The 15856-nt window shown below is 45.2% G+C and overlaps 1 protein-coding gene across 3 annotated transcripts in view; it reads right to left on the minus strand.

Annotated features, from left to right (window-relative positions):
• Window positions 1–15647, minus strand: part of POPDC2 (popeye domain containing 2) — a 29198-nt gene extending 13551 nt beyond the window's left edge. The window contains exons 1-3 of one of the 3 annotated variants that reach the window (XM_019448463.2): window positions 14522–15626; window positions 9645–9753; window positions 2611–3142 (exon numbers count right to left, since the gene is read on the minus strand). In XM_019448463.2, the coding sequence (XP_019304008.1) occupies window positions 2654–3142; window positions 9645–9753; window positions 14522–15012 (1089 nt within the window). In that variant the 5' untranslated portion in view covers window positions 15013–15626 and the 3' untranslated portion in view covers window positions 2611–2653. Of the gene's footprint in view, window positions 1–2610; window positions 3143–9644; window positions 9754–14521 lie in introns of all 3 variants that reach the window. The other 2 variants (XM_019448464.2, XM_019448465.2) reach the window with 2 other exon arrangements.
• Window positions 15648–15856: the final 209 nt, after the last annotated feature.

Genomic DNA, 15856 nt, shown 5'->3' on the forward strand with positions numbered 1-15856 from the left:
AAGCAGAACCCACCATTCAGCAAGGAGGAGGACAGTCCCAAGTCATAAGAGTAAGTGTAGTGAAATATGCTGAAAGACACTGTGATGTCCTGGGGCTTGTGTCCATTACACTGCTGACTGTTTCTCTTTTTTGCTTCTGAACAACTCATCCTTTGCCTTCTTAACATAAACCCAAGAAGGCCTTTGGGGTCCATCTTATCCAACACACTCAAATGAAGAAAGTGAGGCTTGGTGAGGTTGTGTGGTTTGCGAAACGTAGCAGACCCAGACGTAGAAGCCAGGACACTTCAGGCTCCCAGTTCTGGCTATCTCTCGTTTATCACGTTGCCTCCTAATGTCTGGGAAAACTCATGCATGAAGTGTGTAGCTACCTAAAGCTGGGAATTTTCATCCCTTCACCTGAATGGTTTTATCTACAGGCAGAGGGAGAGGTACTGATCTTGGAAGAGTATGGATTAAAGACCAAGATGGGGGTGCAGGGCAGGTTAAGAAGAAGAATAGATAGAGCAAGACAGGGAAGTGGGAAAGAAAGGAAAAGAAGGTAATAGAGGAGAAATATATCAACAATTAAATGGGGGAAATGTAAAGGAGAGAAGAAATTAACTAAGAAGAGAAGGCCTGTTTTTTCTTCTTATGAGCAGCAAACTGAAGGGAACCAAGGACTGAACAGAAGTCAGAAAGAGGGAAGAAAGAAGAGCAAATAGAACTACAAAAAAGGAGAAAACCGGGAAGAAAACGAGAACACCGAGAGCTGCTATGAGTTAGGAGTGTGTACAGGTGGGTGGGCATGCTGGACAAAGAGAGGGATCCACGGGACATAACCCATATGCATGGATGGGGGTGGACAAGCAGGAAGGTGAGTATCAGCACAATGGGAAAGGGGTGATGAGAGTGGTCACTGTAAATGGAGGAAGTCAACAAGTAATCTTGGGTCCTGGATAGATCCATGGAATTCTCCAGAATCAGCCCAACTATGGTTCTAGGGACACTGGTACTACAGGAGATGATACATTCCCTATCTCTAACACCAACACTCTAACCTCTTATCATTTGCCTCTCCTACCTCTTTCATCATTTACATAACTTGTGTTATAAAATATATAAACATTCACTCATTCACCATGTGTACCCTGGAAACCTTCCTCACTGAGCTAGGTCCTTGAAAAATTTGTCAGTGCTTCCCAAAGGATGGTGGGTCCCTCGGGCACCTGCGTCACACACACTTGGAAATGCTTTACCAACTGGGAACCGTGGGATTTTCCTTAGGAGAATCCAGGCCTCCACCACTGCTGGGTGGAGTCCCAGAGGAAAATGTCACCGCACTGTGAGAGCAACAAGGGGGAATACGCAAGCGATTTCCCGGAACTACTCAGTGCAGCCTTTCTTGTCCATTCTCCTGCGGTGTGAGGGAAATCCTGCCCTTACTGTTAGGTCCTCCCAGATTTGTGCCCATCCACCTCACCCAGGTGTGGTTTGTGGGGAAAGCCAGGCTGCTGTTACACCCATAGGATCATAGTAACAGGGCAGCACCCAGTCCTCTGCCCGAACAAGCAACGCACTCTCCACCGGGCAAGAGAACAGCAAGGTGGGATGCTTTCCTCCCAGGGTCATCAGCGTATATCACAAGCCTCTTTGAAATATGTGCTTTTAACAGACATAGCTGCCCAATCCAAGCTAAATAGCGACTGCTTTCCAGAGCTGCCTCTATGCTAGGAAAAACCGATAGGAATAAGAACCGATAGGAATTAGCGTTTTTTCCCCTTTAAAATGCATGCCATAGGGGCACCTGGGTGGCTTGGTCGGTTGAGCGTCCGACTTTGGCTCAGGTCATGATCTCACGGTCCGTGAGTTCGAGCCCCGAGTCGGGCTCTGTGCTGACAGCTCAGAGCCTGGAGCCTGTTTCAGATTCTGTGTCTCCCTCTCTCTCTGCCCCTCCCCTATTCATGCTCTGTCTTTCTCTCTCTGTCTCAAAAATAAACGTTAAAAAAAAAATTTAAAAAAAGAAGCAGCCAAACTGTTTAAAAAATAATAATAATAAATAAATAAATAAAATGCATGCCATAAATAAAATCCCCGGTAGCCCTATCTGTGGCCTTAACTATGCACACAGGAGCTCCTGGCTGGCTCAGTCGGTTAAGCGGCCCACTTTGGCTCAGGTCATGATCTCACGGTCCGTGAGTTCAAGCCCCGTGTCGGGCTCTGTGCTGACAGCTCAGAGCCTGGAGCCTGTTTCAGATTCTGTGTCTCCCTCTCTCTGACCCTCCCCTGTTCATGCTCTGTCTCTCTCTGTCTCAAAAATAAATAAACGTTAAAAAAAAAAAAAAACTATTCACACAAACTTGCAAACAATTTAGCAATTGTTTGCTTGCTCAAAATGTCAAGCAGCCCACTTTCTAAGACGCAATCACCCTTAATAAAAAATGAGTTCAAAGAAAATCCCCCGACGCCTTGCATGCACCTGGAGTGAGTTGCTACTGCAACGCTGGGTTAATGCCACTTTCTGGGAGTCCTGTGAGAGGACAGGCTCCGTGAAATGGTTTTTTGCCCTTGCAAGCTGAGTTAAGGCCAACTGTTGGCGGGAAGGCAAAGAGCTGCCTTCTGAGTACTTACACAGGATCCTGAGCCAGGTGGTTGCGCCCGTGTTAGCTCTCCCTCACCTCATGTACTCCCCATCACTCCTATAATCCATGAACGATTCTGATCCCGACACCTCCTCAAAATCCTCCAGCACCAGACTGGCGGAGTCCTCACCCAGGACGCCGCTGTCCGGCCTGGACATCCTGGCCCGGGAGGGAGGTGCTGGAGGGCCACTGGCAGCTGGAAGAGGAGAGCGAGGGGGTGTTTGCTGGGCAGATGTGGGCATGGCTGACTCACGGACTTCCTCATCATCCTTCTCAGACTCTGGCCCTGTATCTGGAGCAGCAGGACCCAGGACATGGTACAGGCTGGGGAGACGGATGTCGAAACGCAGCCCAAACTTGGCAAAGAGCTTATCGTTGAGAGCGTAGAGCTTCTCAGAGATGTCATAGCCCAGCAGAGCTGAGAAGAGGCGGGAAATGTATCGCTCTTTGGACAAAAGAAGGTGGAGACTTTTCCGTGGCCAGGAGATGTAGCTACATGCAGTCTCAGCAGTCAGAGTGACCTGAAAGTGGTCGGGAGAAGAGAGTGAAGATTTAAATTAGACTGTGTCCATGCTTAGCTCGGAGAAACATACAATTACATGGCAAAAGGCTGCACTTTTGTTGAAGAAACTGTGGGAGCCCCCCACCATCCCGTGCCCACCATGGCCTTGCCTGGAGGAGGGCCAGTGAATGACTTTTACTTGTGTGCATTGACATGGAGGGGTGTACTTGTCAGGAGCCCTGGGTTCAGCCATTCACCCACTGGGCCCTCCCCTCCAGGAACCTCAGTTTCCACACCCAGTTTCCTCAGCTGTCATATTCTGTGGTCCCATGGCTGTGGAAGGTTCTGAGTCTATTGTGATCTCAAGACAGAGATGGGGCCTCTCATTGCTCTGAAAAAGGCTGGCATGCTGATGACAGTTTGTTTTAAGAATAAAGAAGGATAATATATGGCAGTAAGGATTCAGGAAGGGTTGGAACACATTTCAGTTAGAGAAGAGCTTCTCATTAGGCCTGCCAAGCTGCATCGGTGGGAGAACATTGGCCTGGAATTCAGGCCCAGGAACCTGCTCTTGACATGGCTATGACAAGTAACCAAAGAGATCTGATGACTAAAGTCAGAAAAAGGACACAGAGGAGAGGAACTCTTTTTTTTTTTTTTTAACGTTTATTCATTTTTGAGAGACACAGAGAACGTTTATTCATTTTTGTGAATGGGGGAAGGGCAGAGAGAGAGGGAGGCACAGAATCCGAAGCAGGCTCCAGGCTCTGAGCTGTCAGCCCAGGGCCTGACATGGGTCTCGAACTCATGAACCATGAGATCATGACCTGAGCTGAAGTTGGACACTTAACCGACTGAACCACGCAGGCAGCCTGAGGAAGAGGAACTCTTAAGAGCACGGAGTCAAAGGGCACCCCACTCTCCATTTATTTAGCCATCTAGGAAGTTCTGAGCACTTACTATGGGCCCATAATGCAAAGCTAAATTACACCTGCAGGGTAGGTAAGGTGCCTGGCACGTAGCAGGTGCTTGATAAATCCTTGTTTTAACAATGATAAGTGCTAAAACTGGGGTTAAACTAGAAACGTGCGTAGGAGAGTAAAGGAATAGGGTGTAGAATCACACAATTCTTTATAATTGGATTGGCCACGATACTTTAAAAGTGAGGCGGACAGAAGGGCTCACGTTGAAGAATTGTGGAGACAGTGGAGATAATGGTGATGATGATAGCAGCGAACATTTACCTAGAGGTGGCTGTGAGCCAGGCATTGTGTTAAAGTCTTCATGTGGATTTTCTTATTAAAGGTAGGGTTGACTTCCAAACACCCTTTATTAGAGCTTTTCTATAGTCATTTTAATTCCTGCATTGTGGACCAGAGCTCCCACTACCCTTCTCTCTTCCTTCCTCCTGCAGTAGACCTCTTCTACTTTCTTCACTCATTTCCTCACCTCTGCTTCTCCCCACCCCCCCCCCCCCCCATCATCAACCCTGAAGTCAGGCCTCTAAATTGCTTCATCAAGGCCAGGAGGTGGCTTCAAGTTCAGCTTCACCCTTTGACCAGCTGTGTGACATCAGACAAATTCCTTAATCTCTCCAAGCATGGTGCCTCATGAGAAAAAAATTCTGAAAGAAGTACTCCCAATCTGCCCATTCCTAGCAGTTCAGCAAGGAGTCGTCACTATCTGCCAAGGCCCATACTTTATAGGTGTACTTACCAATACTTCCCAAACAGGAAATCAGAGTACTGACCCTGAAGCAGGTGTGAAGAAAAGCCACTCTGGACATAAATGGTGTCCTTGATGCCAAACACAAAGACAATGGGCATGCTTATGAATGTGATTTTACTTCTTCCATCTTAAAACAAACCCAAATAAAATCCTTTTTCTTCCCCCTAGCCTCTCTTCTTTGGCTAGCTACGGCCTCATTAGTTTACTCCCCTTCTCAGCAAAACTCCAGGAAAATGGTTGTCTGTGCTTGCTGTCTGCAGCTCCTCTCCTCTCACTCTGTCTGAAACCAGCAAGGTTTTGCCCCTCCCAGTCCACACACACACTGTTCCTGGTAAGGTCACCAGTGGCCTCTAAGCTGCAGTGTGACATCAGTTTTCCTGGTCAACCTTGCTGATGGTCCCTTCTCTTTAATGAGCTTTCTCTACTCGGCTCACAGGGTGCCACGCTCTCCTGGGACAACCTCCTCGTCGCTCCTTTGAGTCTTCCTTTTTCTCTCCAACTTCTCAACACTAGGGTATCCCAGAGTCGGTCCATTCTTAAACTTTTCTCTGTCTAAACTCACTCACTTAGTGATCTCATCTAATCGAATGGCTTGGAATATCATCTGTGTTCCAAAACTCCCCAACTTGTGTCTCAGGCGCAGACCTCATTCTTTAATTCTAGACTCAAATATTCAACTGCCTGTGCGGCATCTCCATTTACATGTTCGTAGATGACACAAATCTAATATATCCAAAACTGAACTTCCTCTTTTCCTCCAAAACCAATTCTACTTGTAGCCTGCCTTATTTCAGTTGATAGCAGCTCCATCTTTCTGGTTGCTCAGACCAAAAGCCTTAGAGTCTTCCTTGATCCTCCTTCTCACACACACACTACATGCGATGCATTAGGAAATTCTTTTAGCTCTGTTTAGAAAATTCATGCTCTGGCCCCACATGATGTGGTTCCTTATCCCCTCTTTGATCCTCTCCTACTATTCTCTCCTCTTCCTCTCTCTGTTCCAGCCACCACTGCCTCATTTCTGTAGTTCAAATATGCTAGTCCCTCCCACCACAGGGCCTTTGCACTGGCTCTTCCTTCTATCTACTCTGCTCTGCCCTCAGCTTCCCAGAGCTCACTGTCACCTCCCTCAGGTCTTTGTTTAAATGTCACCTCCTCAACAAAGAGTTCTATGACCACCCTACATAAAATTGCATCTGTATCTCTCTTAAGCCACTCTATTTTTTTCACTATTTTTTTCATTATCTTTTAACATCTTACATAGTTACTCATTATCTCTGTGGCTTATTTTTTTATTTTTATCTCCCCTACTAGAGTACAAATGGCATGAAAGCAGGGAACTTCCTTAGTTGTTCACTGATACATCGCAAACACCGTTAACAGTGCCTAGTATACAATAAATGCTCCATATACATTACTGAAGTGATTGAATGAATCAGGTAAAGACTACAAATCTTATATGCTGCAAAACAACCGAATGTGACTTTCGGACGTCCTGTATAAAATCCTTCCTCAGAGGTCTTCAGGAAACTTGTTTATTGCCTGATTCCCCCATGCATATGCATATGTCTGTAACAAAGTTTCAACAATCTTTTTCTTTAGTTCTCACTTCAGAGGCTGATTAAATGAATCAAATGAAAAAAACATATGTAAAGAGGACTTGGGTTTAGTAAGACACAATGTAAATTGGAGAAATAATTATGATTTCTGTGTGATACCTCCTATGCTATGTCCTTGGTGACGAATGAGAGGATCACAGTGCTAAACAGTCAATAAATTCTTATTTAATTGGATTGCTGAGAGGTGTGATGGAACATTGATTCATTTGTGGTAAACACAATGAGAATTATGATTCAGACAGTCACTACAGATTGCCCTATTAGTCCACAAACACTATAATTGCAGAAGGCAAGGACAGAATGAACTAGAACTCAGGACAACACCTGACATTTACAAAGAGGAAATGAGACTTTACACAGCCAATAGCAAACGTGTGGATCTTATTGCTCCCAGAGGAGGTGCACACTAAAAATATAAATGGGAGGAATATGACGGTAGCTACATTCCAGGCTGAGAGGCCATCTGGGGTTACAGCCCCTCCTTTCAAGCATAGCTTAGGGGAGGACACCCAGCTTATCCACCACCTGTTCATCAGTGTCAATGTCAGAAACAGAGCCTGGTCTATCTGGCTCAGGACCGGTTCTTAGGGCCCTAAAGGAGTTCTCACAGGAGACTGCTGGGCTGGTTGGAGACGGTAGGCGTGTGTGTGGTGGAAGAGGAACATGATTAGTGGAGGTCTATGGCTGGTGGCCTGGCAGTGGGATGGGGATTGTCTGTCTCTCAGGATCTGTCCTCACAGAGTCAGAAGTCAGGGTGGGGCAGAAGCAGGCCCATTCAAGTGGCCACTGCCTGGCATGTATCTATTCTGGAGTTAGCTCAAATGCTAGCTTGGGGGTCTCCCCAATAGAAGTGATAGAAGTAACATGGAACGCAGTACTAGCAAACTATTTGGACAGGGGAGTCCTTATAAGGTGTGTGTGTGTGTGTGTGTGTGTGTGTGTGTGTGTTCATTCCACTGTACTAGTGACCTGCTCATTTTTAAAAAGAAAAGAAATATTGGGTGGGAGAATGGGCTAAATGGGTGATGGGCATTAAGGAGGGCACTTGTTGGGATGAGTACTGGATGTTAGATGTATGTGATGAATCACTAAATTCTACTCCTGAAATCATTATTACACTATATGTTAACTAACTTGGATTTAAATTAAATTTTTTAAAAAAGGTCTATATGATCATATGTTGGTGAGGATGCGGAGAAAAGGGCACCCTCGTGCACTATTGGTGGGAATGCAAACTGGTGGAGCCAATGCACTGGTGGAGCACGACAGTTTGGAGGTTCCTCCAAAAGTTAAAAATAGAACTACCGTAAGATCCAGTAATCACACTACTAGGTATTTACCCAAAGAATACAAAAACACTAATTCAACGGGATACACATACGCTGATGTTATAGCAGTATCATTTACAATAGCCAAGACATGGAAGCAGCCCAAGTGTCCATTGACTGACAGATGAATGGATAAAGAAGATGTGGTGTATAGGTACAATGGAATATTATTCAGCCACAAAGAAGAATGAAATCTTGTTTGCAACAACATGGATGGATCTAGAGGGTATTAGGCTAAGTGAAATAAGCCAATCAGAGGAAGACAAATATCATAGGATTTCATTCATGCTGAATTTAATTTTTTTTTTTTAACGTTTATTTATTTTTGAGACAGAGAGAGACAGAGCATGAACGGGGGAGGGGCAGAGAGAGAGGGAGACACAGAACCGGAAGCAGGCTCCAGGCTCTGGGCCATCAGCCCAGAGCCCGACGCGGGGCTCAAACTCACGGACCATGAGATCGTGACCTGAGCTGAACTCGGGCGCTTAACCGACTGAGCCACCCAGGCGCCCCCATGCTGAATTTAAGAAACAAAACAAACAAAAGCAAGAAAAGAGAGAGAGTGCATGAGAGAAAACAAGAAACATACTCTTAACTATAGAGAACAAACTGATGGTTTACAGAGGAGATGTGGGTGGGGAGATGGGTGAAATGAGAAAAAAAGAAGCATTTATAAGGGTGCAAATTTCCTCTTCATTTTTCTTCTCCTAGCTCTGCTAATACAACCATGGTTTGCTTATGCTGTAATTACCCCTGAGGTTGTTTTCATGTAGTTTGAGATTTGGGGGGGAATAAAAGTGTGAAGAAAAAAAAAAGAACAGAAATAGTAGAGCCAGGCAACTTGACTTTGCCACTTTTGAGACGAAGACTTTGGGCAAATTGCTTGATGTTTTGGAACCTCAATTTCCTCATGTTAAGTGGGGTAATAATAATATCCAACTCAGAAGGTTGTTGCGAGAATCAATAAGGCAATATAACATATGGTGCCTCCCATGTACTAGCCATTCAATAAGTGAGAGCTGCAAAGAAGGGAACTAAAGTCTGAAGGGTTGGCAGCCCCCACCTTGGAACATGTCTGTGGATGCCTCACAGAGTTCTGAGACACCAACTGCCCACTGCCAGGCCAGTTCAGAAAAGCTTTCTTGAACACTTACTGTGTTCACGGTACTGTCCTTTGGAGCCCGAGAATAGAGAGAAGGGGAAGCCCAGATTTCTACTCAAAGAGTTAGGAAAGGAAAGACAGAAAGGAAACCAGATCATGAGAACAGGGAGCAATATATGCACCAGTCAGCAGAAGTAAAAAGAATAGAAAGGCACACAGACAGGAACAATAAGCTTTGGGATAGAAGCTGATGAGGTCAGTCTGGGCAGGCTTCAGAGGAAGTAAGATGCCATAGCCTCATTTAGAGGGGGGAAATGCATTTCAGGCAGAAGGTACAGAGGGGGGCAAGCATGGCTGTTGCAAAACAATTGGATGTGTTTAGGGAAGTACTAGTCATTCAGTGTGACCAGTATGAGCAAAAAGTGGGAAGGAGAGAGGGGCTGGAGATGTGGCTGGATATCACAAAAGGTCTTAAGGAGTGTGGGTTTTTATTTTGTGATCACTGAGTTTTAGGCATAGGAGTGACATGGCCCACCTATCAGGGGTTAGGACCTCCCTGTCCCACCCCACCCACCTCTGCCAGCAGCCCACGCACTCTTTCCACAGAAGGAGAGTGCTCCCATGTCTAGCATCACATTGGCGGTGGTTCAGAGAACAGATGTAAGCGGGGAAAGATGGAGGGGGACATATCACTGGGTCACAGTGGGATGGGGTGGGACGGTGCTGCCACAGGCTCCCTATTACCTGGAACACCCCCTCCTCGGAGGGCTGCAGCGATTCCCACTCAGGAGAGTCCATGAACTGGTAAGGAAAGATGTAGTGCAGAAATTGCCCATCCTGGCTCACACGAACCCTGGCAAAGGGAGAGAAGAGACCATGTGGGAAAAGGAAAGTGACTACCCAAATATTCTTCAGTCTACATTACATATTTAAAAATGGAAAATGTTGAGAATCCAATATGGGCTTTTTCCTCTTTCCCCCTGAAAACTCAGAGTTTCAGCTTCAACCTCTCTCTAACATGGGTTATACCAGGAAAGGAGGTGTCTCTATTAAACAAAGGGGGAAGATAAAAAGATCTTTGAGGTATATTCTGTCCATTGGAAAGGAGCTACTGTTTCATTTTTTTTTTTTCCTGGAGCTTTATTGGTTAAATAAATATTCATGGAGTACCTCCTGTGTTCCTGGAGGTCTGGAAATGCAGAGAAGGGTATGATCTGATCCTTGCCTTTAAGAATTTCACAATTTAGTGGAAATCACAGATGCATAAATAACTGACTGTAGGTCAACCTGTGTTATTGTGGAACAGGAAAATAGAGGAAAGAGAGAAATTAATTCTCTTCAAGAGGCAGATTTCTAAAAGGTGACATTGGAGCTCAGTTTTGAAAAATGAATAGGATGTTGAAAAGCAGATCAGGATGGGAATAGATGGAGAACTGGGGATCCAATGTGTTGTCTGTTTTCCAATATCTGTTTTTTCCCTTCCCCCACAATGCTAGAATTTTAGCTGGGCTTGTGGCTGCTCAACTAGACTGCATTTCCCTACCTCCCACGCAGCTAGGTACAGCCATATGATTAAATTCTGGCCAAATGGGATTATTAGCACTCCAAATCTTGCTCCTAATGAACGCCTAGATATATATGTCTACATATAGATTACCAAAGACCATCACCAATTAATAAGCTGTTGCCTTTTATCTGACATCCTAAAGATGGAAGACAGAGGGGATATAGCTCTCACGCCAAGCCAAGGATGTGGTGTTAGCCTATAGTCTCCAATGGAAGAAACACATTTGCTCTTACAAAACCAGGTAATATATAGAGATAGCCAGGCAGAACTTCCCTGAATAATAAGTAGATTCAAGAGAAAATGAAGTGCCATGCTCTCCTACCTCAGGGTCTCCATGGATTCTGTACCCTCCAACTGGATCTCTTCCTAATTTCTACCTTCTCTGTAGATCTCAGCTTAAACATTTCTTCTTCTAGGAAGTTTCATCTGACCTCCCCTGAAAAGTTAGATCCACCAGGTACCTGCTCTCAGTGCACTTTGCATTTCTCTTTGGAAATATTATGTCTGTTATTCATCACTATGTCAAACATTAATTATTGATTTTCTTGATAGCTCCATGAGATAAGAACAGTATTTTTCAGGGGCGCCTGGGTGGCGCAGTCGGTTAAGCGTCCGACTTCAGCCAGGTCACGATCTCGCGGTCTGTGAGTTCGAGCCCCGCGTCAGGCTCTGGGCTGATGGCTCGGAGCCTGGAGCCTGTTTCCGATTCTGTGTCTCCCTCTCTCTCTGCCCCTCCCCCGTTCATGCTCTGTCTCTCTCTGTCCCAAAAATAAATAAAAAACGTTGAAAAAAAAAATTAAAAAAAAAAAAAAAGAACAGTATTTTTCATATTTTAACACTGGATCCTTAGCCTCTAGCACTCTTCATAAATAATTTTGGAAGGGAAAAAGTAAGAAGGGAAGGTAGGAATGGGGGAGAAAGAAAAGAAGGAAGGAACAATTGAACAGATGAACTCACTTGTGTCACCATAAAAAGCAGACCAACATCTCAAGGAAAAGCTTCTCAAATACAGGAAGAAAGACAACAGGAGAGAATGAGCCTGTTGCTGCATACACCAGACCTTACCAGCTCCTCAGGCAAGGGCTCTGGCCACTCAAGCCAGCTACTAGGAGTGCCATTATTTAGACTATGACATCTAATAAGCCTGCATGGCTCCCTGAAGCCATTTCAATTGGTCTATTATGCTCTTTGTCATTTAAGCCTCTTCTTCCTTCTTGATCTCCTGGACAACAGGTTTTCTTCCTACATGAATAGCTTAGTTGCCTACTCAAGAGACTGTGCATATGAGAGAATTTTGTATGAGAGAAACTCACCAACAGTAAGCACAGCTTAACAGGGTGATAAACTTTGGGGAATTCCCTTGGCTTTTCTGAGTCTTAAAAGGGACTGGTTATAAATATTAAAATAAAAAAAGAGGACATCTGAGGTTTCAGCAAAGGGCTCCAGATGAGAGTCTGCATGAGAGATGGGGAGGTCTGTACAAGAAGCCCCCACTTCCTGGCAAAGAGTTCTTGTTCACAGCTTCAAGGTGTTCAGTACCTAACTGTAACCAGCCCAAGGTACAATGATTCTCCTTTAAAACTGGAACCTGGTCATAGACTAGAAGCCTTGGCTCTCAGCTCTAATTTAGCAAATTTGAGACAGGAGGACATTGAAAGATAACAAATAAGACTCTTGGGGCACCTGGGTGGCCCAGTTGGTTAAACATCCAACTTTGGTTCAGGTCATGATCTCACGGTTCATGGGTTCAAGCCCTGCATTGGACTATGTGCTGACAGCTCAGAGCCTGGAGTCTGCTTGGGATTCTCTGTCTCTCCCTCTCTCTCTCTCTGCCCATCCCCTGCTCATGCTCTGTCTGTCTCTCTCAAAAATAAATATCTAAAAAAAATTTTTTTAAAGTAAGACTCTTACTCCAAACTTTGAAAAGTAAAGGGGAAAATTGTTAATTTTTTTAAAAAAATATTTCATTTATCTATTTTTTTTAAAGTAGTTTCCACACCCAACATGGGGCTCGAGCTCACACCCCCAAGATCAAGAGTTGCATGTTCTACAATCTGAGCCAGCCAGGTGCCTCCAAAACTGTTTAATTTTTGATTTGGATTTTTGATGCTAAGTATACTAGGAAAAGCCACACTGAGGGGGCAAGTCCCCCTCTCCCTGTCACGGGGAAGTGGTCTTATATAAGTTCATATTAAATTCATCACATAAAAGATAGCTGAACCATACAATAATCTTAATATACTTCCATACACATGCATCATACTAGTGGAGAGGGCCTTTCTCCCACCTGTCTCAATTCCCTCCTTTGAACAGATGAGCCATGAGGAGCAAATAATATCCTGGATCATGAATGAGAATGTTTCCTAAATTGTCTTTATTTTAAGCATGGAACTGTAGGGGACAAAGAGTCATATTGTATTTGTATTTACACATGTATTTGTTTATAAATAATGCCACTTGCTTACACTTCACTTTACTCGTGAATGAAATGAAATGTCTCCCCACGAAACCTCATAGCTTATTCAACCCAAGACTTTGAGTCCAAAAAAAATCACATGTATATATAACACTTTTGTTTCTACACATTAGTAGATAAATGCATATTAGCACTACCAGTAGTGGTTGTGGAACCATCATTATCATCCTCAAACTTTTTTCTTTTTCACTGTGTGGTTGACAGTCTTATCTGGTTTCTTCCCCACCCCCACCTTGGAATTAAAGCCTTCTGATAAGATTACTATCTTTATCTTTTCTACCCCATTCTCCTGGTTTCAAAAAAGCAGGGGAGGAAACTGAGGACAAAGCTTTTGAAATACTTTGCTTGCTTTCCACTGAGGCAGTCCAAGTATATACCATGTTAAGTAGTTTACTGTTTGATGCTCAGTCCCACAAGTAAGTCCCTCTAGGGCAATATTTCAAAGATTCCACAAATGCCTACCAAATGTACAGCATAGAGCCCCATGGTATTTCTTCTGAAAATATCAGCCATTGGCCAATACACATGTACAGGGTATAATTGGCCATACACTGATCCTGACTAAGATCATTTTTGCTGGGGCGCTTGGGTGACTCAGTTGGTTGTCTGACTCTTGGTACCAGCTCGGGTCTTGATCTCACTGTTCATGAGATGGAGCCCCACGTTGGGTTCTGCACTGGCAGCAGAGAGCCTGCTTGGAATTTTCTCTCTCCCTCTCTCTCTCTCTCTCTGCCCCTCCCCCACCCACTTGCACACGTGCTCTCTCCCTCTCTCTCTCAAAATAAATAAACTCTAAAAAAAAAAAAAGATCATTTCTGCTAATTTTTGACTGTCACCCTTCCTAAAAGGAGTCTAAGGTATCTCCACCAAATCCTCAATGAGATATGTGTGGGCATCACTACTCTTCCCTCACTGTGTGGTCCTTAGATTTATAGTACTTCACTGGTCTGTAAAAGAATCTCAGTAGAACAAATGGGAATGGAAAAGTGGACAAGGAACATTCCCTCTCCTCATCTGGTTGTATACCAAATGGCTTTACCACAGAGCCTATATACAATATCCTCAACACAATTGGGGCTGTTTCCTTGATCCTTTGGCAAGGAACAGGCACTGTTCCCTGTATATACAGTCAGCACTTAGGAAATACTGAATACATATGAAAGGAATAAATCTACCTTATTGAAATGTTCAATTTTCCAGAGTTTATAGAGATGTTGTGACAGCTTAAGCATGATCCAGCAGTGTGTGTATACTGTGTGTGTGTGTGTGTGTGTGTGTGTGTGTGTGTGTGTGGTCATTTCAGACCCAGGCTCAGGAAACACTCACCCCACACCTCCCAAAACCAAGCGCACCCATAGTCCTTCCTGCCAACCAAGAAGATGCCTCATGATCTTGTTTCCTCTTGGAAAATGCTAAGAAAGAGGAACCAAACCCATGCTTAGAAACATCTGTTTTGGTCTGTTTGACTTGCCATATCCTTCCCTCAATGGAAGGGGCCTCAGAATGCAAAGGGACACACTGGGAAATGAGAAGCATGGGCAGAGGGAGGAAATGCTGAGTAGCGACCCAGTAGCTTACCGGCCAGAGAGTAGCAGGGACAAGCGGTTGATGGGTGTCTCACCCTCCACAGCGTAAGTCTGCTCAGTGGCCAGAGTGAAGACCTGCTCCTCACAGCAGTGAACAATCTCCTTGTACACCTGCAGAGGCACCTGCAGGGGTAGGCACAGCGTCTTGTAGAGGAGATCGAACTCCTCGGGGAGGGTGTTTTTACGCAGGCGGTAGACCAGGTGTGCCAGCTGGAACAGGCAGGCCGTTGCCAGCAGGAAGCTCCAGAGAATGATGTCCAGGCCGCAGGCATCAAACCAGCCCCACATCACGCAGCACACATAGCCTGTGCCCAGGAAGCCAAAGAGGTAGAAGCATCCATATACCCCACTGCCCCCCATGAAGCCCAGGAGCAAGAAGCAGTTGGCCAGGTGGTAGACAGCCCCTTCCATATCCTGCTTCCAGCCACTGCACACTGGGTCCTGCCAGAGAAGCTGGCGCATTGTGCTGCCGTTAGCACTCATCTTCAGGGCGTCTCAAAGCCTTGCTGGGCTTGAAGACTGTCCCCACATAGGGAATTCAAAAAATGAACTAATCTGTCCTCCCAGAGTCTTCTCAGGTCCGGCTTCTCACCGCCAACTCTGCCTTTCCTGAGAGGAATGCTTCCAGTAGGCTTGGGAATAAATGGCAGAACATAGTATACTTCATGGAGAATTTTAAAACTTTTTTCCCTCTCGTTTTCCTTCAGCAAGGTTCTGGCCTTCTTTGCAGAGCTCTGGCAAGATTCCTGGGCTCTAGGTTTCTTAGAGCAGACTTCACATTTGGCTCTTAGCAGAAAAATCTAAATTGTCCCGAGGTAAAGATAGGACTATGGGATCGAAAACTTTAGCGGTGAGGGATAAAGTGGCCACATCCTGCTCTCTGTTGTCCCTAGTCAGAATGAGGAGAGCCCAGCACGGGAGGCACACTTGTGTTCCATTTGGAATGCGTCTCTCTTGGCACCGGAAGAAAGGGTGACCCCAGATGGATACCATGTTTGGAATTGGAATCCAAGAGGTACTGGCAGTGAGAAAAAACAGGCCAGGCACACAGGCAGGCTGGCAGAGCACTTAACATATCTCCCCAGAGGACAAGACCTCTGGGCAAGTGAGGCAGGCTGGGGAGAACAAAGGAAAAGTGAGCAGAGTATTTACCACAGCACTGGCAGGCAGGCAGGCCGGGTACTGCTCAGAGCTCCGGTGGGGAGGGCTAGGGGCTCTCCTGAGCTGGGAGGACATAGCCAAGTAGGAAAGTAGGGGACTATTATAAGAAAAAATCCTAACAGTGAGAACTGGAAAACCCCTCAGAAGTCTTTATTAAGTCACATTA

The sequence above is a fragment of the Panthera pardus genome, unplaced genomic scaffold, assembly GCF_024362965.1.
Source record: "Panthera pardus isolate Hobbes unplaced genomic scaffold, ASM2436296v1 HiC_scaffold_16, whole genome shotgun sequence".
Classification (NCBI taxonomy): Eukaryota; Metazoa; Chordata; class Mammalia; order Carnivora; family Felidae; genus Panthera; species Panthera pardus.